The 26906-nt window shown below is 43.7% G+C and overlaps 1 protein-coding gene across 2 annotated transcripts; it reads right to left on the bottom strand.

The window, feature by feature from the left end:
• Window positions 1-35: 35 nt before the first annotated feature.
• Window positions 36-26906, bottom strand: LOC136712471 (dual specificity mitogen-activated protein kinase kinase 3). 2 transcript variants are annotated; one of them, XM_066689091.1, is made up of 12 exons: window positions 26444-26906; window positions 14011-14080; window positions 13294-13342; window positions 7935-8048; window positions 7519-7638; window positions 6829-6945; window positions 6543-6594; window positions 5694-5821; window positions 5103-5180; window positions 4374-4513; window positions 3987-4032; window positions 36-3491 (listed from the first exon to the last, which is right to left on the bottom strand). In XM_066689091.1, exons 1-12 carry the CDS (start codon window positions 26463-26465, stop codon window positions 3405-3407), a joined length of 1023 nt encoding a protein of 340 aa, XP_066545188.1. In that variant the 5' UTR covers window positions 26466-26906; the 3' UTR covers window positions 36-3404. The 2 variants fall into 2 exon arrangements, with proteins under 2 accessions (XP_066545188.1, XP_066545189.1); XM_066689092.1 differs by lacking the exon at window positions 26444-26906 and adding an exon at window positions 17017-17147.

Here is a 26906-nt window from a genome sequence, read left to right as displayed (position 1 = left end):
CAAGATTCAAGTTTTTTCAGATTATGCAGCAAACGTACATACATCTCTGAAACCATTTATTCTTCCAACTGTACAATAGTGCTTTAACACACCATACTCTCCATTGATACATACACACATATGTAAATACAAACACACATGCATGCATATATGTGCGTACACACACAAAGGTACAAGGCCTAGAATGTGTATGCAGTGTATGCAGCACAATTAATTTGCCAGTATGAATTAGTAGGATCAGCCTATGCATCTGAAACCTCTGCAATTAAGGCGCGGAACTCAGGTGGGATTTAATGACTGAAAGAGTTGGTTGGACTGTCATTTGAATGGCTACAGCGCCTCCCTGTGGATAGTAAGCATACTGCAGCCCGTGTGCCCAAACGAGCTCCACTGAGTCATAAACCTCCATGTCCGTCCTTCTCCTTAGACAGCAAATCCGTCTGCTGGGATTACCGTGTTTTAATGATTTTAAAGTGCCCATCAACTGTTTTAAATCTCACAAAACAAAAGTCAAATTAATGAAACTTTGGACAACAGGATTAAAAACTTTTTTTTTTTTTTTATTTACTTATATATATTTTTTATATAATATATATATAATTAAAATGCATCTTTACAACAGTCACCAAACAGGCACATTGTATTTCAACTCTACACTAGAACCCCCCCATCTCACATTATCATGCAGGTACAGTAATGGAGCGAAAAGCAAAGCTCGTCCCGATCGGGGGGCCGCCCCTGGGCTGGATCAGCGCCGCGGCTGAGAGACGGGGACTCTGAACACAAAGCTGACGCACCTGCTGGATAAGACGCATTTGCTAAAACCCTCGTTCAGTGTAATTTCATACGTGGGTTTTGATTTAGTGGTTTCCCCACTGCGATGCACAGCTCGGGGCCCAGAACAACTGATCGAAGGCACGAAACGCTTGAACATTTTGAAAAAGGTCCCGTACGCAAAAGTAAAAAAAACAAAAACAATTTTTAATATTATACTATAGACACAAACATTCAGACATTCTTTCGGGTATAAAGGCTGTCTTACTACAACAAACTGCGTTTACCTTTTGACTATATATTTCAGCGAATCCCAGTGATGACTTTGAAGCGATTTGTAGTTTTATAAACCTGCTTTCAGAAGCCATTGCTGGGGAAATACACAGGCAGGGGGTTAAACTACAGCTGTAACACACCAATCTGTAAGGAAGAGAGAAATGCCATCCCTGACCGCGGATATGAATCTGGCTGCACTTATACTTGGATCTATTAAAAAGGCAGACTGGGCCATCTAGAAATGGAGATAAAAACAAACTATTCCAACTTCTGTATCACAGAGTCAAAGTCATAATGTAGTCAAACACCCGACGATTTAACTCCTAACTGTAAGCTAGTCAAGTCCCTGCAGGTTATGCATCTTGTGGACTTCGGTGTGGCAAAATCGCTGACTGTCTAAACCGGTCAGTTAGTTAGTACCCAGTATCCATTAAGGATAAGAAAAGCAGCATTTGACGGAGACTGCATCGGTTTTCTTCAGCAACACTCCCTAAATGCTATCAAAATACAGATCTATAAAGTGTGCTTTCTTTAGATAACCTGTAAATGAGTATCTGGAGGAGAGAGAGAGAGGAAAAAAAAAAAAAAAAAAGCTCCAGACACATTAGCATTAAAACTAGACTGGCCTGTTCCATCACTGAAGGCTCTGTCTGGAAGAGAGGCCAGGGATCTGCAGGGGATCGAGCTATACCTGGGCTCATGGAGTGTCTCCTATATTATCATAAGAACAACTCATTTATCATTAATAATAAAACAATACAAAAGACAACAAATCTGCCATCCTTGTGCATACAGCAGCATAACATCGAGATCTCTCGTGAACAGGCGCCCGCAGGGGTTGTCTCTCGGATCTCGTGCCTCGACTCCGTGGTCGAGCGTCGCGGTCCGCAATAATTTTACCCGAGAGCTCCTGCTGAGATCACATTTATTTAGGGGTTTAATCGCTTGCAATCCAGTACGAGCTTCGTATACTGCGACAGGAAAGGTAATCTAAATCGCTGCAATGAAAAGTAACTATACAGAGATAAGCGATGGCAGCCGGAGAAGCGCACACATGTACGGTTGTACTAAAAGCTGTAGGAGCTCCCTCTTTCCCTGAGAGGCAGAGGGATCCAACGCACGGTAGAAGATGTGGAAGTTATTGCTAATGTTCTCATCCCGGTCCCGTGAGTGGCGGCTCAGAGGAGGCCGTCAAACAAAAGATCCTGGATGATTAGAAATAGAAGCTGAGAAATGGCAAGGCGTGTTTTCCAGGGTCAGCTGATGGTGACCTGCGAAAACACTTAGTAATCAACAATGGCTCGTGTCCTTTATAAACGAGACCTATACAAGGCCAGTACGGACCAGGGATAGGTCTTGATTAGGACTATGGGCGGCTCACTAATTGGCACATGAAACCTCCGCCACCATCGCTGCGTTTCAGATTGGCTTTGGTCTCTACACTTGAGTGTTACGCGCCAAAGGGAGAGACATTTTCTCCCCCCAGGACAATTTAACAACTGCTTAATTACATGATCTTCTATGGCACTGCATGAGCAAATTATACTGGGAAAAAAAAGTACATGCAAGCTGACACAAATTCATACAAAACCAGTATCAAATTCTGAGGCGGGAATCCATTAATGCTTATCCCACGAACGCAGTTTTTCACATTTGTTAAACATTGACAGTGGCCTTTTAAGTATATAGTTGTTTTTAAAAAGTGCATTTTTTTTTTATTTTTTTTTAATATCAAAACCATGCAAACAAGTTAAGATAAATAAAAATCTACTTTAAAAATGGACTCTGGAGACGAGAAGCCGTCCCTCTGCCCTCCCGGTTTTGTTTTAATACATTCAGCAAGTTAATCGCTGCCATATATACACAATAGACTCGAGGGAGCCCAACCCATTCAAAGCTTATGGTGGTTTGCAGGACTTAAAAAGGTTGAATTATCAGACAGACAAAACACGTTGCACATTTATGGTGACGTTAAAGGCTTAGCACAAATGCTTGAAATACTTTTTTTGTTTCCGTTTTCTATGTACCAAGTAGCGAGGGAATTAAAAACTGCAACAAGGTCTCACACGCACACACGCGCACAGATCTGTAGCTCCCGTCTCGGTTTGAGAGCCGAATATGAAAAGTTTCCATTTGTATCCGTGTACCAAACTATAATATCATACATATACAAAAATTATCTTGGCAAATACTGCAAATAATGCAAGGTAAATCCACCACACGTCCCAATGCTTTCCGTGGCGATCAGGACCCACCCACTGGCGTAAATCTAGTTGGGTTTTTACTCTCGGATTTCGATTTTTAGTTTTTCGTAACGATACAGAAAAACAAATAAAAAGCAGGACAGCAGGTGATCAGTTCTGGTTGTCTTCTAGCACCTCTTTCACAAAGGAGGCTACATCTGTTTCCTTAGTGTCGTGTTGTTTGAAGAATGGGTGCTCCTGTACAGGAAAAAACAAACTTTAAATGTCTAATGAACCGGGATAAAATGGGTATTGATATGCGCATGTTTTCCTTTCATAAAGATCAAGAAATGCAATGTTTTTCATGTTAATGGATACTTCTAATAATATTGGTGAAAACTCTTGACTGTCTACATTTTGCATAATTCTGTATTGGGAACGGGCCAGTTTATATTTTATTTATTTATTTGTTAAGGGTTTAAAACTGTCTGTACAGAGACCTCGATAACGTACAGCATGTGGAAAAACTTGAGGAATGTGTCTCGGAAAATACATGTGGTTTGACAATCCTGCGATCGGCTCCGCTTGACTAACTGCAAATATGTTGAATTTAAGCTAATATACAGTCTTTTCTCGATTGTCTTTCGGGGAAAAACAACCAGAATATAAACTGGATTTTGATCAACTTTCTGCTTTGAAGAAATAAAAGACTAGAGAAGTGGAGGCAACAAAACATAGCACAGGCAGTCTTACCATTAGCGCAAGGTAGTTCATTCTTTCTGCTGGATTCTTTTTCAAGCTGGGAAAAAAAAAAAAAAAAAAAAAAAAGGGATTTATATATATTAAAAGGTGAGGTTTCGATGAGGAGGAGCACATTTGGCACAAGTTTGCCACAGCATCTTTCAACTGAAACTTTGTAACAGACTCCCTCTACTCTCGGTTGTGGGTTGTACGCAAAAGCCCGCAGATCACGGTCTGGAGAGCTCAGCGGATCCTCCGTCTGACGTCTCGGCCCTGCTGTTTGCACCGGAGGCTCGCAAACAGAAGGGCCGAGACGTCAGACGGAGGATCAGACCAAGCTCTCCATGTCCCGATCCATGCCGCTTAGCAGATAAACCCCTAAAAAGGAGGTTCTCTTACCACTGTGTTGTGAAGTCCACAAACTCGGGGGAGAAGCGGTCGGGGGGGAGCTGGGGAGAGGGCTCCTCCACCACCTGCTTCAGCTGCTGGAAGGGCGTCCCCCACGACTCATACGGGAACCGAAGGATGGCCAGCTCGATCTGGGGGGAAGGGAGAACTTTCAGATGTTGAATTATAATATGAACTTAGCTGCTTTAAAAACCTCAATGCAGTGTTCTTCAAGAATTCAATCGTAGATTTGATCTGCATTACACAAGCTTATAAATACAGCTTTTATTCTCTATTTTCTTCCGTAAAGGGGAGCGTAGATCAAACCATGACGGTTCTGTCAGTTCTTTTGTATACTTGACGTTGCGCCCATCTGCAGAAGATCCCTAAAGACTCAAAGGCTCCTGTAGTGTTTGATGTTTACTCCTCAGATCTCTTTCAAAAAACTATTTGAAATTCAAATTATGTCATTGTTTTTCACCTTTTGTTGCACTCTCAGGCAGGATAAGCACTTCACAAGACACGCACTGACTGGAACCGGCATAATCAATCTAATTTACTGGTGCCTGATGGATAATTGAGTTCCTGCCACTTGTGGTGGAGGTGAATCACACTATAGTAATGATGAGTGAAAAAAAAAGTTCCCTAGTAATTAATTCGGTTCTTGTTTTTCACCCCCCACAGTCAAGTACCATTTCCCGAACTGTGGCCTGCACTGAAGAACAAGAAATGCAAAAGTACCAGTGTGATCCCCAGACTCCACACGTCAGACTTCACGTTGTACCCTTTCTGGCTCAGTTCTGGGTTTATCCGCTCAGGCTGAAAAAAAAAAAACAGCAAAGACGATCATTGGAATGACAGTTCTCCGCTAAAATCACAGGTACGTTTTTTCTCTCCCATAAACCAAAACACACACACGTCATAATGCAATACTACTGCGAAGACAGAGGATTAAAACACACCGATCCACAGCAAGATTAAAACAATTCATTTCATGGCATCTCTGAGCTTGAAACATCTGGATAAACGCGGCAATACTCTGTGGTTCAGCTGTTTCCTGCAGCTTCACATCAGAGAGCCCTTAGTAGGTCATCCGTCTGATTAGAAGGAACACGAGTCTGAACAGGGGCAGGTTTTCAGTGTCACTAAAGTAAATAGTCACGCTCCCTCTGCGCCACAGACATCACACATCCGCTCTCCACGTTGTCAATATTTACGGCTCCTCACGAACAGGGCAGGACGAGGCGCTTGCGGGGAGCGGGCGCACGTGACGCACCTAATCCGACTTGCTAAGTGAAGCGGCTGAGTCACGTCTGGACAGGTGATACTCACAGCCATGTACGGTTTGCAGCCGGCATCAAGGGTTTTTGCAACAGAGTCTACCAGGTAACCACTAATCCCAAAATCACACATTTTCACGTGGCCTTCGTTGTTGATGAGGACATTGGATGGCTTTACGTCTGTCGGGGGAGGAAGAAAAAATAAATACATTGAGAAAAGAAAAAGTTAATCTATTCCATACAGTCATTCTATACACAATTCTGTATATCTGCACGATAGGCAAACAGGGTAGCTCTGCGTCAAAAGCTGTAGAGAATTATTAATCTATCTAGTTTACTTGCTCCGCCTGCAGAAGAAGTCTGGTCATAGACGAATTGTGCAGAACATGTAATTTAAGACGCTTACAAACACACTCATCCATTCTGTGCATCTGCAGCCGTTCACATCAAAAAATAGATCTGCAGATGCACCAGACTCTAAACAAGCAATCCGTCTTTGTGATCGAAGCAATTCACCGTCAAACTGCAGCCTCTCCAGAGAAACGGTTCTTTTCAAATGCCGTCGACTGGGCCGCACTCCACAGGATTTAAATATCTCTAGCTTCCCCAAACCCCATGCAAGCTGTGATTACACAACGATAAGCAAGGCTGAAAAATGTCGCCACCACTGATAGAACGGGGATTGAACAAAGCTTGATGTGTCAGGGATGCAAAGCAGCGATCTCCAGATAATGAATCTGCCTGGTATACATTGCCATATGCCTGACTTAATAAAAGATCTTAAAACGTACCGAAGATGTGTGTTTCTAGCGTAAGGAAGACTGACTGCTGCTTTACCGAATTATGAATTGAAATGAAGCGTTGCAATACCCCCCAACCATCCCCAGAGGGCAACACTCACCTCTGTGAATCACGGACAGCTTACTATGCAAATGTTCTAACGCTTTGACAATCTGGAGGAAACAAGAACAGAGATGTAGAGATAATTCAGTTAGTCGACCCAGGTGAAAGACACTCAAACCCCGTTGGTATCATAAACCGAGCCCACATGTTACAGGTCAGGACACACTTGAATGAAGTGCTTGAATGAAAACATGTGGCACAGGTCTTCAATGCCTTCCTTTACAACACCGACATACCACCAGTTGAGTTTGAGTATAAATAGAAGGATCTTAACGTTCACTTACAGACACGGCCATTTTCCCCAGGATGTCCTCAGGTATAATCTTCCCTTTTTCTATCACTTTTTTGTAGAATTTGTCCAAGGAGGTGTCCATCAGTTCCATGCAAATCCACACGTCACCCTGAGGGGAAGAGTACAACGCACATCACAAACCATAAAGCCGGAGCAGATGAGAGGACAACTCGGGCCTATACAAACAAGCAATACACCAAATCTGGTGACAAACCCTGGACTTCTGCTCAAAACCTCAACCAATCCCAGGAAAGATTAATCTTTTTCCTGTTGTATTTGACACTTCTTTTAAATGCATGGTCATAATTATTTGTAAAGCAATAAAACTGATTTTGAAACGATCTGTCAGTGTTATTTTAGATTGTATTATTATTAAATGCGGTGATAAATTGCAGATAAACTTACAAATTTCTACAACTAAATGTTACTGTATTGTTGCAGTCATTTCCTGTGCAAGTTTGTGAAGATGCACTCCAATGTATAAATCATTCAATCATTCAACGCCTTCAGTCGTTAACCTCAAGACACTTCACCGAAACCACAGTCACTTCCAGATTATTATTTGCATTTGTTGTGTTAGTTTCCTGTAGCGTGCGAGACTAGTTTGGTAGGAAGTGGATTAGCAGCCATTCACACCTCCTGTGAAGTGTGCAGTAGCCGACGCAGCTGTGCTCAGACGTACCTCTCTGAACAGGGCTCCGTAAAACGTCACAGTGTAGGGGCAGTCGACCGTCCGCATCGAAATGTCCAGGTCCATCAGTAACCGCTTGCGTTCTTGGCTGTTCACTGTGGCTCTTATCCTCTGGAGGGGGAGAGAGGTCTTAGTGCAACAGTGATGGGAGGGACCCCACTTACAGATTCAGTTAGTGGCATGTCAACACAGAATTTGACAGACGTGGTGATGCAAAACTTGACCGTTAAATGCTTGTAGGTCCTAAATTAAAGGCAGATATATATATATATAAATGAATTGAAGTACTATGATACCCTGATTTGGTGACTTAAGGATTCCTACACTTCATAAGTAATAATACATCTTAAACAAATAAATGGAAAGTAGAATGTGTAAGAGAAGGGTTCAGGGTAGCGCTCACTCACTTTCACAGCCATGATGGTCCCGCTCTGTGCGTGCCGTACCCTCTCCACCACGCCGTAGGCCCCCCGGCCCAGCTCCGACAGCGACACCAGGTCATCCGCCTGCACTTCGAAATTCTGCAACAACACGACAGCCACACAATCAGGGCAAACACGCACACCCTGCCCGCGGTCACAGTGGTGGCCAGAGCAGCGCTCGACCCTGGCCGGGAGCAGCCACATCCTTGCAGATGCTGGAGGGTTCATTGCATCGGTATTCAGACGGTTTATATAATCGGTGATTTAAGACAGAAGAGTCCTGCCGGGCCTGCAGCGTTTTCCAGCTCGAGACGGCCCCGGGGTTTGAAGCCGCCGTTAAAATCAGCAACACACTAGCAGACATGCTCAGGTCAGACCAATTTAATTGCGACTGCTGCTGGTCCAAAAGTACAGCGTTAGCCCTGGTGTCTCCACATTGACCACCTGCAACTAGTTCACCTCTGAAAAAGTCCATTCTGGCTGTACGCTGTAATGAATTGGTGCCCCCTTCGAAGCAAACGTGCATTTAATCACCTCGTTAATTCTGCATTTTGTGCTATGAAGAGGATAAGTCACCTGAATAAATACAAATCAAAGCCCCCACAAATCTGCACATTGTCTCAGTTTTCTTGCAGGCAGTTCCTGGTTCAGTGGCGACTAAACATGGGGTCAGTTCCGGGCAGATACCAGCGCACAGGATGCCAGCAGGGGCCAGACACTGAAGTCATTGCAGGCGGTGCTGGACTGAACGCCGGCACGTTGCATCCCCTGGACAGGGTGGATCCCCTTTGACAGCCACAGGGATTTGCGATTGAATAAATTGAATTCAAACTATCACGTTCTTACATGGACCAATTTCCACCTTTCATTGATGAAAATGAGATGTAGATTTTAAAGATGTTTAAAACCTAAATCAGATCAGATCCTGGAAAAGATCTAGTGTCTAGATCTTGCGGGGTTTTTTTCTACATATAAAATCATTAGTAACTCTAGTCTTGCCAAATGAAGCAGTGCCTTTCACTTCCCACACACACTGCTGATGAAGCGGTCGAGCTGGTCTGTCATTTTCGGGCGTTCATCACCTCAGTCTGTCGCTGTCATTCCGCACCCCTCCCCTACACGTTCGTGCGCTCAACACACTACAAGAGCTCTCCCTCTGCAAGACCTGCAGGAGAACAAGAACTGAAACCACAGAGACATGCAGGAGACTAAACACCACCTCTTTAACTGGGACGGGATTCTGTCTGCGGACAGAAATGCACCGATTCCAATGAATAACGCACCACCAGCCACCCGCTCTCTGAATAAAACACTCACTTTCCCCGAACACTGCACTGTCGGTGTGGTTTAAAAATCTGCCTCCACCACAGGCCAGGAAGCAGTAACGAACATACCCGAATTACTCATTTAGAGTAATGTCTCAAACCATACAAGCCAGAGTCTAAAATTAGCATACATGCATGTACAACATTTTAACACAAGACATCTACTGTAAAAGTGGGAGAAAGCTCTGGCCAGCCTGTGTAAAGCATCTGATTGCATGCATACTCCAAACCTCATACTGCCAGTTACTGCAGAAGCCTATAGCAACAAGAGCAGCAGTGAACAGAAAAAAAAAAAAAAAAAAAAAAAAAAAAGACTAATTTGCCAAGTTCAGTCGCATTTCCGATTCTGTTCTGCTGTTATGCAAGTTTTTTTTAGTTTTTTTCTCCCCTGACAACAGATTTCTTTTATCCTTATCCATGCTGACATCAGTACTTTAGTGGATATTCAGTTTTTCAAGTCTGCACACAAGGAATCTGGAACACAATCAACTGACATCAAAGGCCAAGTAAGAGGTGGCATTTACCGAATACGTTATGAATGAGTTACGCAGTGTATTAATCCTGACATTAATAAGGGCTGATTTTGTAAACAGGGCATTCCAGTCGCAGGCCAGTCTCCTATCCCTGCTCTCAAGCTCAAGGCCTGTGGCGCCGAGTGTGTCACTAAGTACGCGGACGAAGAATGGCAGAGGAATCTCAAATTCCAGCAGCATGAATACGGCCACACAAATACAGCGATACTCATTCGGAAAACTGAGGTATCCCCGACGCCTTTTGCATTGTAAACACGCCGGCTCACTGTGCCACGAACCCTCCCTTGTTTGGGTTGTTTAACGTCATGCCGCGTCGCATGGGATCATGAGACTCGGAGTCTCCAGAGCACAGCCCTGAATGTTGGAAGTACAGCGTGTTTCCCCGGTGGAGGTATACAGGGGTCTGAACTCGAGTGTGAGTCTTGGCATGCCAAAACAATACAAAAATAAAATAAATAAAAAGAAACGTACATAAATACAGATTATACTGCCAAGGGAAATGTAGCAATGAAATAGTAGCACTCCTTAAAAGTAATTAGTTAAGTACACATAATCAATCCAGCCCTAGTTAATTCATGCTTTTGCTACATCTACATTTGGTTCTTGCAGTGCTTAGATGGATGCTTCCCAAAATCACAGAAGCCAAGTTACAATCCGTTAAAATTTCTGCTTCCTGACACATGGTGAGATCTGATCGCATTATCTGCACACATATAAGGCGAAAACATGGTATAACTCCTTTATCTCTGTGACCTGGGGTGCGTTATGTTCCTTGGGGCACAATTGACCTGCTGTGCTCCACCGTCTCACATCATCGCTGCCGGCACACAACCTTGCTTTTGTTTTGACCATAAACATTGGAATTTACTAAGTATTTCCGCCAAATTTAGGTTTAAAAATAGAATTGAGAAGCTCAGCAAGGTTTTTCCCCAGAATGTTTCCACACATCATCCGTGAGACATTCTTACGTATATGGGGCGTAATATATTCATAAAAAGAATAATGCATTGATAGCAACATATTCTAAACCCGACCAACAAAGAGACTTTAAAGGTGGGTCTTATCTACCGAATGCATACTTTGACTGTATATTACCTGAAGTGTGTGTGTGCGCGTGTGTGTGTTAAATAACAAAATTAAATTGCTCAGTTTAATATCCAGAAACAAAAAAAAGACACACCTTAGCTGATGTTGACTCACTGCAGAGTTCTAGCCTGGAGTGAATTTCTTAATCCTTCACAATAAACTACACGTAAACAATTTCTGAGTTTCATTTCAGCCACAGCTGAAGGAAGCCGCTCTGTGCAGGAGCCCCCTGACTGGAGTGGTTTATGACACTGACGTCCAATGCACTTTCAAATCACCCTCTATTAAACGTCACGGCGTCTGCCTTAATCATTATCATCTCATCACAATCCTCACACTAAGAGAAACCAGGCAAGTTTAACCGGGAGTTTAGACCTGCAGACGGACTCCTCCCTGCATTGAGGACCGTTTGGGGAGTTTTAAATCGGCCTTCAAAGGCAAAATAATGCAGAGCTGACAAAAAAAAAAAAAGGAAAGTCTCCAAAAACCTGTAGAACATGCACTTTGTTGATTGCTTTTTTAAGAATTTAATGAAACTATAGAGGTTTGCCTGGGGCCGGGGGGGGGGGGGTTGCAAGATCAAAAGGCAAGTCATCCACCTTCAATTCGAACGCCGCTTTGCTATTTCAGACCTGGCACCTGTCTTTCTGGAAACATATGACCTCATCATTCAGGCATGATGCAGCTCGCCTCGCTCCACTACCACGGCGCTGCTCCAGACTTACACAGCTATAAGGAATGCCGCACAAAGACTCTCCAGCCACCAACCAGGGGTCCCTGAAAAACTTAGAGGGGTTCATTGAGGAGATGGTCCAGCTCTCCACCGCATTCGAATACAAGATGTTTTTCTGGATGGGGTCTGTACTTCAGCAAAGTCCAAGAGAACATAATCCCCCATCACAAACACACACACACACACACGTGCAGAAAGTGTGCAAATCGATTACTGCACCACTAATTGTAAATGAAGAGAATTCACACAAACATTCCATAAGAAAGTGTTTCAGAGGTTTTATTATCTACTTAAAACATGAAATCTGCCAAAAAACGTATTCCTAGGGGAAATAGCACTAAAATATAATCTACTCATCTACTTTCTGAAGAGGACCAACACTTCTGTCCCAATGCATTTTACTGATGCTTTCCTGTCCTCTAACCTCTGGCTAATAACTGCTCGGGTGTAGCCTAGTAAAGGCATCGGTAAAACCGGAAAAACTCTGCGTCTTATTTCAGTTTCCATGAAATTGCAAATGCAAAGCAAGACCTACAGCAGCAAAATGTTGTGCCGATAGTTATTCTCCACATGCTTGGGCTCCCTTTGAGTGAAAAGCTCAGTCTGTTGAGTTTCGTTCGGACGCGGGAGCAGCTGTGCGCGCTTCAGTGTTGCATGCGCAGTAATGCCCCGTGTCGGAGTTCAGCGTCTCCCCAGCGCTGTGGTTGTCTTCAGTTATTTTCAATGTCATTAGTCTCGGTCTCTGGAGGGATCCGGTGCGTCACATAATGTGTGCACGTGCATAGATCCTGCTTTGCAGTGGTGCTTTAAAACACACAATTTGAAACTCGAAACTTATGAACTTTAGCAGCAGCATAAAAAAAAAAAGTTTTGTTGTTTTTGTTTGTTTGTTTTTGTCAGGAAGTCATGGAAGCACAGTCACGTGTGGCGAAGGCCTTCGATACTGTCCTGGTGGATTTTCCCCTCTACACCGATACAGCTCAGCCCACGCTAGATTGTCAATGCGGTCATGTATAGATAAAAATAAGGCTGTAACCTCAGCCTCGCAGACATCTATTCTGCAGGCCGGTGATGTCAGTGTTGACAGAGAGAGAGGTTTGTGTGCACAGCATTCAGGACAGGTTTCCATGTGATGTCATCCCATCCTCAGGCTCAGAGGAGTGGCCAACTGGGCTGACAGCCTGGACTGGGAGCCACGCTCATGCTATCTACAGCACCATTACCGCTGTGCACAAGAATCAGGGCATCGGGTTTCCAAGTCTTATTTTACATCGTTACTCCCTGCCGATTCTTCTACACTCCGATTCGGCCTTATTCGGCCTTCAGAAGCACTGCTGGAACCATCAACTCACTTTTGCAGTGGAAAGAGGTGTTAGAAAGCCTAACACATGAGAAATACAAACAAAATCCTAATCGCACTAACGAGCAAAGGTGTCTGGGTCTTATAGACTGAGTCACGATTATACATTTCGGTTCTCAAAATTGATCTTCATAAACCCTTTCATTAGTAACTCGATACACCCGAACCTCAGAGGTATTGGCATATCAGAGGTGCAATAGGACAGCTGAGGGGGGGGCAGGGTTTTGTTGTTCTAGCTTAGACCGGCAGTTTAGCACCGAAGTATCTGTGCGGCTCGTGAATTTGTATGAATTGGACACGTGCTTACTTTGTCTCCAATGGTAATGAAGGTCCTGGAGTCCAGGTTCCGAGGTGGTCTGTGGGGGGGAAAAACAACAGTTATCAGGATATATATTACTAAACTCTGAAATATATATACATACACCTGTTCAGATTTTACCAGATGTTTATATACATAGACAAATTATGACATTATACAACTTCTCAAAAATAAAAGCGGTTTTGAAACTGTGGAAGCGCATGCAGTCGTTCTTTTTATCAATCAATCAATAAATACTGGTCCTGTACAGAACGAAAGTCACAGTGGCACACATCAGCAGTCACAGAAACCTCCGAAACACAAAGAGGCGTTTGGAAACTCAATCAAAACTCATCCGCATGGAGCCAAGGCCATTACGCTGAGCTGCGTTTCCACCTTACGACACTGGGATTCAAGACCACAGAGCAGCTCCGGCTGTCCTTGACCAATAAGGAGCTCTTCTAACGCAAGACCACATCCCACACACAACGCACAGCATCAGTATTCACTTCATCATTCACACACTCCTCTTTAATACCCAGAAGGCCACAGCAAGTGCCAAGGAAATCATGTGGGACTCCTTGGTCTACACAACAATGAATGCTGAGTGGCCAACACCGATTGTTTTTTGCCATTGTTTCGTAAATCGCTGTTGCCCATGCCTTGATCCATTACTGCGACAGCCTTCGTGGCGATCAATTTAATTGGACAACTACGACGACTTACACAGGGGTCGGCTCTTTCTGTTTGAAGACATCATCCGGGATCTTCAGCCCGGGCTTCTTCTTCATCCTGCCTGTGGGAAAACAAAAGCAGGGCAACGTGAGACAACCTGGACGATACAGCAAGGAAGAGTCAAGGAGGGGATTACGTTCCAGATTCATTTTATTAACAGAAATAAGCCTTTTAAATGATGTTGCGTATGTACCACCTATTAAAATTAATATATAACACTCACTGGAATATCAGCAATTAAAAATATTAAGTATACGAAGCACTAATAGAAAGTTCTTGATGATGCCGAACCCTAAGTACGCCGTCTAGACGGACAGAAATTTTGAGGAAAGTAAAAGAAAACACTCAAAAAAGATTAAGATGCTCAGGGGAATGTAGTTATCTAACACTGCATTTCATTCATACCTCTGATGAATACGCTGAACAAGACGTTCCTCGTTATGTCATGATCAATTTATAGCAGATTAAAGAAAAGCTTTTAGACGCAGGTACTGCAAAGAAACAATGGCAACGCCGGCTAAAGACTTCCCGCATAAATTATGCTGACAAAATCCACCCTTGGTGACAGTTCTGGGTAGAGCCAGCCAGGTTTTGGGTTTGTCATGTGTAAACAAACTGGAAGGACTGATATTACATTTGCCTGAGATTAAAATCTGATAAATGCAAAATAAATAAAAAATGTTTAGCGGGCAAGTTCAAAGGTTTCCACGGGGCGAAGATTGTGCGAGTGACAAACTCACAACTGACATTTCCACGGGCCACGCTTTCTTCGTTCTGCTCGGCCTTGTTTTTATGATTCACACATCTCTTCATTCAGATGTTGTAAATCAAGTCAAATGTTCATCTCTGTGTACAGTAGACCTGGAGCACGCTGGACTTTCTCCACGATAACTATGGAAATTGATGTTGTTGTCGTTGTTTTGTAATAGATTATAAATACCTCCACAGCTGACAGGCCCGAATTAAAACGGACAGAAAACCTGAAGCAGCTCAAGTTGCATTTCCCTTTATTTCCAGCTGAGATCTAAAGCACAGAAGATGACGTCCGTTTCAGCTAACTGCAACTACATCTAAGCTCAAATTACACGCATGAGACGCACAAAATCCAATATGGTCAACATTAGGTTTGCGTTTGGTAAACGAAGATCTACCAGCCGTGCCAGAAACCCTGCCAATTTATTTCAGTTAAAGGTCTACAAGAATAAACTCCTTTTGACCTTTTTAGAAAACACAAATAAACACTGAAAACCTGTTGTTTTTAAGCATCAGGGGTGCATTCGTAAAAACAATCAGATGAAGCTTGAAAAAAAATATTTATGTGCCAGCAGTTCTACCTAGTAAAACTAATTATGCTTTCGAAAGCTAAACAAAACACAGACATGTCAAGGTAACATTTTATTTGGAGAGCTACAGGACTCTATACCCACAGGCCGCCGAGACGCACGGTGCTCAAGCCAACAGAGAAGGTTAATTCCAGAAACAGTTCTAAGAACAGAACTTATTCTCCAAACAAAATTAGAAATGCAACAGGAGACTGCTGGAGGAATCGCAGCATGCCAAGAGTGGGGCCCTGCAGAGGCCTGGCGCTGTTTACCCCTAAACAATGACATCTGCAAGCATGGAAATGGAGTTCAAATCATTTTCCTAGAAATGCGTTGATCCCTGCTCTATATTTAAAACAGAACCCAGTAACACACTGCCGTACGCTGCCTTCTCAGGAACTGCGGCTCCACACTCAGTGCCTTGGCCTGTGAAGGCAGTCAATTCATAGAGTTTTTTTTTTTTTCTTCAGAGCGAAGCCTGTTGAAACTGTTCTTCTGCAGGGCGCTTATAAAAACAGCCTTGATAACTACAGGGCTTTGATTGTCAAACTACTAACACAGACTGTGTTTGATGGCACCAAAAAGTCTGTTGACGTGATTGGGTGGCAGATAAAATAATCTTGAGGTTACCATGAAAAAGCAGCAAACTGTCAATGGGATGAGCTGGAATTAAAACACCAGGGGGATTCACACGGTTTTCTTCACTTCAATAGCCAAATTAAGTTCATATGCAACTATAAAGTACAGATGCTAAAGGCAAAAGAGCAGCTGAGATTGCAAAAAAAAAAAAGCCGTAGGAATTGCTGTGTGAAGCAATTATGAAGTTCATTGTTTAACCTTTCCCCGAGCTTTCAAAGAAAATTGTGGAAACCTGTGGGGGGGGGGGGGTTGGGGAAGAAACAAAGGTTGTGGTGCCCGACATCCGTTACAGTCAGAGTTAGCAGACGTGCTACAAGGAAAGGAGGAAAAAATCTGTGGGAGATTCCCAGGCCATTACTTTTGTGTCCCATGCTCTCTCAATCAGGAGTGGAAAGAGATTTACCAGTAATGTGAAAGCAGAAAGGCACAATGCTGCACAAACACAGCAAAAGTATTTTGGTCTGACATTAACTGATCTTCCTTCAGTCTGTCCCGTAGGGCAAATAAAAAAGGAAAACAAAGGAAAAGAAAAACAAAAATTCCCCTTGGACAGCATCGCACAATTCAGCAGCAATAAATATAACACTCACATCTATCTGAGCATCAGAAATACCAAGTAGGCAGCCAAGATGCAAACAGAGGACAATGTTTTAGAAGGGCGACCGCAGCGGGTCACCCTAGCGGTTGTGCAGGAGCCGTCACACAGCATGACTGGAAAAACAGAGCTTCTCCCTGTGTCCCCAACAACAGCCTGGTATCAACACCAAACTATACCAGGTGTTTGCTAATTTTGTATCTGCTCATATGTGACATAATATCAGGAGGAAAACAAAATTGTTTTCTAGGCAGCATGCCAAAAAGAGTCAGGAGATTTCTCAAATTCATAGAAACTACAGGACAACCAGGGAGTGTATCAGATTTGACCACCTTCTCAGAAACCAAGAACAAAAACAAAATGATAAAAATACATTTCCCAGTGCTAGGACTTTGACATCAAATGCCTGAAACCAAATTAAAAATATAGATATACAATTACCAGTGCCAAGCAAGTTTATAGATGCGAAGTTCAGATCCTCTGCATTTAACGGTTTCCAAACTCCCAGCTCACAGACCCGCCAAATGAAGGACCTCACCGTCTTCTGCAATCTACCCCCACGCTTCCCACACCTGAGGAATCTCTGGAATCCCCATGTTCACTTGCAGATTCCTCGTTGGGAAACTGCAGAAATCTGTATATTTCATGTTAAAACTTGCACATGCTGATAAGGGCAAGGAGGGGGGAAAAAAAACTTGCATGAAAGTAGAGCATTCAAATATGGAAAGCTGTAAGCATACCAGGTGCTCGGCAATTGCTTCCTTTTTTGAAGAAGCACTCCAACTCTGCAATTTAAAAACTTGGGCTACATTCCACAGATGGCTACATTGTGGTCTCAGGGTGAAACAACTGCAGCAAAATTACTTCCTGCAAAGAGAGTAGGCCTCCTTATAAGTGCCTGGTGAAAACCGGATCCTACACCACACTCCACCTCCACCACCTCCACAACTCATCAGTCAGCCACAACACCCCTCGCAAGCACAGATTTCACAAAGCCTTTTATTCATTTTCCAGAAAAGCCTCAATCTGTTGGGGAATCCCAATTCACTTTTAAAGAAAAAGAAAAACAAAAGTTTGACGCACATTAGGAACAGATTTTCCCACTCCCATGGGATCCTCTTTAAAGGGGAACAAGTCGGCAAACCAGTTCGGATCAAGGGAGGGAAGCTAATTTAAATACAACCCAGCTTTCAGACATCGCAGCCACACAGGAGCTAAACGAACCAATCAACAGGAGGGAAGGACACTGGTTTCTGCTGCCTGATTGGATGTCACTTATCAACATCATGATTGATCTATACGAGATGCCTCATACCCATACAGGGCAACACTTGAGTCAGTAGATTAACCAAACCCATAATTGTTAAACTAACACCCATAGCTTTTATAGTCTTTCCGAGAACAAAACATTTGGTCCCATGCAATCCTTGGAGAGCTCGGTGAGCAGTATTATTGCAGTTAGTTTCCAGAGTAGCCTACAGAAGGAACAAAATACTCGTGTTTGGGTTTCAGACACCCACATTTATATGAAAACAATGCCAGTCACACTTCTATGTAATTCACTGTGAATATGTTTAAGAATTAGCTAGTTGGGGAATTTGAATACCCAATATACACACACACATCACTATCTAAAATCAATAACACCCGTCAATCATTGATCCACTTCTAAAAGAAACAGCAGGTTAAAATTTGCATTCAACCCATCGGACATTTTTTCTAGATGTTGTCTGAAAGCTCTTGCACGATAATACCTTCTAGCAAGCTGCAAAACAGAACACATGGCAAGCGCGCACATTAAATCAGACCAAAACAGAAACGCTGAGCAATGCACGCAACAAGCAAGTTTCTATGAACCGTGCGTAACAATAGACTTCTGGTCACACTTCACTTTTTGGTTGACAAAACAAAACTGCACTATGACAGCTGGAGGTTGTTTTTCATTCATACTTTTTTGTCCCCCTCAGCTCAGCTCAGCAAATATTCAGAGAAACTGAAAAGCCTACAGCAACGAGAACAATCCTACAGTACATCTGTAATGGACGCATCTCGCTGCAAGATCGCAGTCAATTATCTGGCATTTACCTTCTCTGTGAGTCGTGCATTCTCAGAAATGGCAAAATCAGGTGTGATAACCCTAGGAGGAACTAAACACTATGAATGACCTTGAAAAGAAAAAAGGGGGGAAAATAAAAAAGGTTCTTCTGTTTTGGCAATTGTCTAAAGCCATTACATGCATATTGTGTGGTGCAACTGCTTTATTCTCTGCTGTTGTCGTTGTTTAAAACGGTTTGTTAATGAATAACTTAATACTTAAATTATTTAAACAATCTACTACTCAATGCAAAGCTGCAGCTGTGGATGTATCGTTGGGACTGTGATGTCAATGAGGAAGCTGGAAATCTGCCTTAAACAAAAGGGACACGCTGAAGCAAGACTTTCAACATCAGCCTGTAATCGGTTATTGCTGAAACAGGATGCGACATCAAATTCTGGAGTAAATCAAGAACTATACGGACAACCGACTACACTTTCTAGGCTTCAGATAATGGAGCCTTAGATCACAGAGTTTTATTCTCTTTATTGTAATACGCATACAAAATATATTTGATTTGTTTGCCTGGCATGAAAACAAAGCAGTGAAGTCTAGCAGGGCCATGTTCTACTCCAAGAAAATGATACAAAAACGCCGGGTTCACTTGCATTGCCTTCTGTGAGTTCTGTAAATGCCTTGCTAATTCATAACGTGGTTGGCAGTGGTTTTTTAATCCAGTGACCAAAGATTGGGCCTTCACCCACTTCACCTGCACATCATGCGACACAAACACACCACTTGTCTCACAGAGTTGTTACCATCTCTTGCAAAAGGTTAGTTAGTTCGAAACCTTCCCTGTAATTAAAATCACATTCAGCAAATCCAAAATGGAGTCCTGCCAGGAACAATCTCACGCATCCATCAATGAATGAACTTCTATACGCGTTTACAACATGAGTGCTCAAAGTGCATTCACAATGGAAATGTGTCTATTCACAAAAGGTTGTTTTCCACAGAATCAACTACATGACTTCCTTTTTTCATTTGGAATTCCCCATATAAAGAGCACGGCTGAATTAAGTGTGCATGAGTATCAACATCAGGGCCATCCTGCATGGACGTTAAGGACAGTCAGTCTTTAACTGGCACAGAGAGTGGCTTCTGTGGCCGTGCACAGTTCACATCAGTACACCGCTGTTGGTTTTGCACCGGCTGCCTGGCACAGTCTCAATCTATGGGACTATTGTTGGCACTTTAAAAACCGCCTTCGTCTGACTCAATAACAATCTCTACTCTTCAATGCCAACACATTACTGACGCTGTTTTTTTTTTTAAACAATTTCACATTCACAACAGCCACCACTTCTCTTTTACCTTGAAATGTGCAGTGAAATCCGCAACAGCCAGTCTTTAAGCACTGTACTAGTTTTTATCCATGCACCACAATTAGCACAGAAATGCCACTTGTGCAATGCAGAGCTGGGGTCTATGTCTCTCTGTGCTTTGCAAAATCTAAGACCTCTATTAACTTCCAAGATGCTGAAGACATTTACTGGTGCACTGCTTGCTAAACGTTGTGCATTCATCTGACAACCGCACAGCAGGCTTGTGGTGAATACCAGTATAAATGAATTACTCAGAGAAGGAACCTTCCTCAGTGATTCATAAAGACAGAAGACAATCACAGATGCCCCGTCCGTCTCACTTTAAGCGTGCAGTGAAGACCTGACTGTTTGCTGTAATGTTTAACATGCATTTCAGTTCCACAGGCTGACCGATTATGTTCAGCTCCCCCCCCACCCCCAGTGAAAGGTGCCTTGGGATACAATGGTATGATAAAGCACTGCAGACGCTGAGGTTGGTATGGCTCTCCTGCGATCTGTAGCCTGGCAACGGCAGCTGATTCAGTTCATAGATCATCTGTTTGCAGTGATCACATCTGAGCAGCAAAGGGCTGAGCATTTTGCAGACGAGACCGGTCAGGAAAGCAACTACAATTGCAATGAATCATTTTTTTGTTGTTTTAAATCCTACTTCGTCTTCCAAACAGCAAAACATTAATATGAACTCTGGTGCTTGCTAACAGTAATTAAAAAACAAATAAAAAATGACCCACTTTCCATTCACCGATATCTCTTGATCTACAGACATGTTTAATGCTTGTGCCGTTTACACTCCCCTGAGAGGTAAATTTACAGATGTAGAACAGGACAGGAATTTAAAGATAGTTTCTGAAGAGGGAAGGGAAATATCTCCACACACAGTTACAGGACAGTCCTGTTCCTTGGAAAGTCAAAATCATATATATATGTATCCTTCTTCAAATTACTTCACAACATTTCCTGACTTTTCCTTTGTTTGATTGTTTGGTTTCATTTTGGCCTTTCCTGCACAGCAGTCCTCACTATACTGCTGCTTTTCAAGCCAGTCATACTTGCAAGCTCACTGGGAGACCACAAACATAACTCATGAGCGTACGCTAAATTACTCAGACACAACCATTAACAATACATTTGCACAAATCAGGCTGTGCATCATTCCCGCAAAACAGCAAAACTGGTTCAGTTCTGCTCATCCCCAGACTATGCCCACTGGAATTTGTACAACTGCAAACAGCTGAAGAAAGTGCGTGTGCGAGTGGAAAATGTTCAACATCTCTGCCCGATTCACGTGCAGATTTTTTCCTCTCGCAGTAATGCGTTCTCTCTGCCTGTGGAGAAACACAATGAAGTCGACACCCCTGTTTGTTCGCCTCACCTGAGAGTGATTAAACAAATTGGGGGAAAGTTGGGATCGCTTATTGTGGTGCAGTACATTTAAAAAGCTCTTTCATACTCGAGGAAGAGACCGTCTGCATGCTGTATTCAAAAAGCAGTCATTTAAACACGATCAGATGTTTTTCTGGAGCCATTTATATCGCAGCTGAACAGTTTCTTCAAAGCTGATCTTCAAAGATAGCCTTTTTTGTTGGAAAGCATGTATAAACTTGCAATCCAGCTATTGATTCTTTAAAAATATATATTGAACCTCATTAGATCCAAAGCGGAAGCAATCCCTATTTGACTCCCTGGCCTGTCGTATACTGTAGGTGAGCACTTAACTTCCACCCACATACAAATAAATAATCAGTCACGCAAGCTCGGCCTGTTTTTATAGTGCTCGCTCCTTTGGTTACTATGACCACATTCTGTAATCCAATCAGGGAAATAAGTCAACAGGAAGTGCAGTAACCTGCCCATGTTTGCTTTAAATATGCAATCACAGTTTTCGGTGCTGCTGTCCTACTGCAAACAGCAGTGCCGGAGCCCAGAGGTAAAATTAGTGAAGTTCAAGGAGTTTTTAGTACTTTAAAGAAGGCAAAGGCTCTCTCTGATCTGCACAGAACAAAAGCAAAATGATGTATGCATCCCTTGTGTCCATCTAAGGGTGTACAACTATTTAATTTCGGTGTAATGTGTTGCTTTTGATATGCCATTTTAAGAAAAACATATGAGCTACAGGTGATTTTCTTTACACTGCCACCTGTTGAGTGTGTCGCATTCAGAAAATAAACTTGAACTACCGTCCCATTTCATTCCCATGCCAAGTTGATTAGTGAGTGCGGCATGGGTTAGCTTTTTAAATCTTTACGATTCACTACAAACTCAATATCTTTCTTTTCTGAGACATCGCTAATAACTAGCAGATAATGATTTATCCACCGTGTATATATAAGTATCAGAAACCACAAAGAGAACAATTAAAAATATAGACCCATTCCTGTCAGCGCTTAGTTCTTTTAGGCTGATGCCATACGCTTAATAAACAACGATTTGAAAACTTCACAAGCCCTGCACTGATGGGTTTCCTAAAACAAGTGCCTCAGTGACTGCTATTCAGCTTTAGACACACACAGCCTGTCTCTCTCAAGGACTTGCTCTCTCGACTGACCGTCTCCTGACCCCCTTCCTGATTTACTGGGCTCCATTCTGAGGATACTATAGACTCCGCCGATCGCACACTCCGGCTGACAATAATGGCAGTGCATGGAGTAGTGTGTCAGGTATCTGCCGTGATGAATTGTGAATTGCCACAGAGTCCTGAGTGTAAGCTGTGAGCTTACCAAAATAACTGGGTGTGTAAAGAAAAGAAAAAAGAAAAAAATGAAGTAATGGTGTGTAATGTATATTCTTTAACGCTTCTTGCCCACAACTAACTTGACTGCTCCCAAAAGCAAGCCGATAGTCTTAGATGCGATGGGATAGCAGTGATGCCACACTCAGAGGTGCTTTTAAACACTTTGGGTTGTTTCCACCAAATGGAAGTTGTCCTTTGCAAATCACTTCTTCACACAGAGAGGCGTCACAATCTGAACAAACTCCCCAGCGATGTGGCTGAAGAGACCATTTGGGAACATTCAAAATCAGACTGGATAGGATCACTTAGTTATTAATGGACACCAAACGAGCAGGATGGGGCGAATGGGCTCCTCTCCATTGGACACTTTCTTATGTTCTTAAGAAAGTGTGGGCATCACAGTTTAGGGGGTTTCAGTTTAGCACAGAGGCAAATCCATGTGTGTTGAGTCCCCCTTCCCCCCGCTACTTTATCGGCTTTGTTCCATCTATTAATACGCATATCGGGTTTTTAGATGTGTCCTTCTGACCCTCCCTATATAAACTTTATGACTTTTCTTCACTGAATTCAAGCAGAACAACAGAGCGGTGCAGCTGCGATCACAACGCTTCAGAAGAACGTGAACAGCGACAGACTCTCTGGTGCCCCTCCTTTGTGCCGAGCGCCATTTGAATCCACCCGGCACAATGAAGGCCTCCAAGGCAGGTCACAGCTTTTTCTTTTTTTCCCCTCCTTCTTTTACTACCTGACCTGCTCCGTGACTCCTGTATACATTAATGAACTTTTACGACCAAGAAATCTATCCGAGGCTCTCTTCAGCTCCATGGGCCATCTGTCGCTCTGCGTGGAGGACAGGAGACAACATGCTCTGTCTCACAGGAAAGTCATAAACGCTCTCCAGCCCGCCTCTTGTAAAATAACCCAACCCCCCCACAACAAACAGACACACAAAACACTTCTCCAGCTTTCCAGAATCCCGAACAAAAACGTTGCCTTGGGGTAATTTCAAGAGTTTAAAGAAGTGCAGGCCACTGAGTAAAACAATGCCAGGAGAGGAAAATTGAATCTAGTGTGATTCCAATAAGATATCCTGTGGACAAAGCCAGTCCAGAAAGATGAGCTCAAGACTGGACAAGAGGAGCTCAAGAAGGCGCTCTATGGGAATGAGGCTGGGAGAAACCGGAGGCTCAAAAGCAGAGCACAAACACCCTGCGTTCGTATGCATTCAGGAAAATGTACACGGACACCGCCACCCCCCCACAAATTCAAAGTTTACCGATGCCAATGAATTTTAAGATCACACTTAATGGCATTATCAACGTCTCCACTTCAGACTCGCACTGGAAGCAGGAGTGACTCGAACTGTCTTGCCATTAGGGTGTTTAATTAGGTTTTTATGAACAGCTGGCAGAAACCAGGTCAGTCCGGCCTGTTGGCTTGTTTACTGTCCTCATCTTCCCTGAGAGGATTCCTGCTAGAACATGCAATGGTCCGTAATTTAAAGTCTGCATTCACCCTTTATTTGCTTCCTTTCGTATTGTATGTGAGGCACCATAGGCAATCCATCGTTCCTTTTCAGATTGTCAACTGTAAATTGTAAATTGTAACTATTTTTAAAAAGACAGTTTCAAAGACTCCTAAAGAAGTCATTTTAGTGTAGTGGGGAAGTATTAGGGTGTTACACACTGGCCATAGCACATTGCTTTGCCGATAGATGCAATTCCCCCATCTCACTTCCCTGGATCTTTGAAATCAGAGAACACAGTGCAGTGGCTAATTATAAGTCGGAGATGTATGCCAATTCCACATAATGGGATAGAAAGCAATTGGAAAATGCAGCAAAAAATAAATAAGACTTTCATAAACTAGCTCTTTATACCTAATCTGAACACTTCTAGTTAATAACTGAAAATCAATACTAATCCTGTATAGTGGCGGTGTTAAGGAAGTTCAAAGGTTCACACTGACTCTGTAAGGCTGGAAAAGTTAAAAGATAAAATCGATCGCCTCCTGCAATCACCTTATTCTGCCAGCACCCATGCCTTCGACACTAAATGCCACTTGCCAGCCTCTAACCGTCGCCTACAGGTCGCCAGACAAGAGCCACTGGATGCCAATGTGAGGAATTACATCTTACATTTTCAGGTCAGGGGCAACCAACTGCACAACCAAAAAACGACTCCAGTGGTGAGGGAAATGACAGAGTGAACGGCAAAGATAGACCCTTCAGGATAAAACCTCACTGGCTGATCTGGCTCCCCGTCAGATGTCATGATAATTATAGCTTCTTCCTGTGATCCCTCGAGGCCCTTTGAGTTCAGGTTGCAAGTCGACTCCTGCAGATGATGACCCTGTACATTTTCAGGGGACTTTCCTTCCCCCGCCTCCAGCTGAAGGAAGCATTCTGGTACATTTTTACGACAGTCTTTAAACTGTGGGCTTAATTGCCCTGTCCGTTCTCGAAGGAGCCCCTTTGCTACAAATCCTGCAATGGTTTATTTTTTGCTACAATGCAACTCAGTTTGGTTAGATGCTTCGATGCTACTTCATAATCATCTTTTCAGACAGATGTAAATATAACTATGGACTCTGCTCAAAAGACAAAGCATTATGCAGAGGTTACAGTTAATTCAGGTAGACAAACTCGGGCTGCGAAGGAAGGGACTGTTTTTTCTCCACATAGTTAGCTCCTTTGACCCCACTATTAAATGTCATGCAGGGTTTTGGTTTAGTTCTCACATGCAGAAAGCCATTCGCTTCAACATGCTGCTACCATGTGAATGAACTGATGAGGATGATGCACTGAGACCATGCTGACAGGAAACTGACAATGATGGACTTTTGTGGCGAGCAAAACAATTAATAAAAGGAAATCTGATATTGTGGAGTGTGACCCACCACCCTTTGTCCTTTCTCCCTTGTCCACATGCACAGACACCTCTGTGACAGCACACAGGCACACAGCCCGTGAGTCAGCTGTGGCCCTCCGAAGGAATCACAGCCCAGCTAAACACGGCAGGAAGCCTAACGAGACCGTGTCCTGATGCAATGGCCAAGGCGCCAGACACACTTGCTAGGGAAGCCATTTGTGCAGACTTTTGCAGAATAAACATTTCCCCCCATTCTGTTGCACTTGGGTCCTTGTCATTATGATCTGCATGCACACAGTAGGAACCTAGAAGAGCATGCACAGACGATGCTGATGGTTGAAAAGTGCGTGTGTGTGCGTTTTCCACACAATCGCCCTCCACCACGTAACGAAAGTATCCGTGCGCGTCTGTCTGGAAAGCACGCAGCAGCACAGCCGGAGAGGGAGAGTGGTTCCGGGTTTGACGAGTGATTTCCACTCCCATGCACTGGATCAGAAACCCCCCCCCCCGGTGCCCGCCGTGCACCCCGGTCTCCAAACTGCCCCCCCAGCCCCCAGCCACGAGCGGCACGGAGGCATTTTAAGCGGTTGCTTGGCAACAATAAACGGAGCCGGTCCCAGCCGAACCGCCTTTGAGCAAAAACACGGCACCCAGCCCGACCCAGGCCGTGCAAACACAGGCTGCCTCCAGTGAGGGAGTCGCACAAGGGTCAGTGCATTACTGACATACAACACTGTGACTAAACTTGATCGTACAGGAGAAAAGCACCTCTTCTTACATAATGTCTTTGATCGCAACAACAACAGCCCTGCAATCGTGCCAGTCGTGCAAGGCGGTCGTCACTTACCGGTGTTCCTGGGCATGGACATGGTGCGAGTCCCCAAAATGCAAAATGCAAGGAAAAAAAGCACAGAAGCGCACGTCTCTCGGGCAGTATCCGCTTCCCAACGCCCGGCGGGGAGAGCGGAGCGACGGGCTGGGGGTGTTCAGGTGAACCGTGCAGCCGACCCGGGCCACGGAGAGAGGAGCATTCAAACTTTTTTTTGGTTTCGGTCGGAATCTGATGTTGCAGCAAATCCTGGTTTCTGGGAAGAAGGAGGAAAAAAAACGTGTAACCGGTGCAGCGCAACTGCAGCGCCAGGCAGTTCCGCGGAACAGCAGCTAGGGATGAACCTGCATAAAAACGCCCTGCTGCTATAAAACAACTAGACTGATAAGATTATTCACACTAAAAAACAAAAAGGACGCATTAAAACGCACACAGCCCCGGCTCGCTATCGGCAGGGCGGACTTTGCCCCGTTCCCTTTCG

This window comes from Amia ocellicauda, chromosome 17 (assembly GCF_036373705.1).
Source record: "Amia ocellicauda isolate fAmiCal2 chromosome 17, fAmiCal2.hap1, whole genome shotgun sequence".
NCBI lineage: Eukaryota > Metazoa > Chordata > Actinopteri > Amiiformes > Amiidae > Amia > Amia ocellicauda.
Note: the sequence above shows the minus strand (reverse complement) of the source record. Positions and strands in the feature narration are given on the sequence as shown.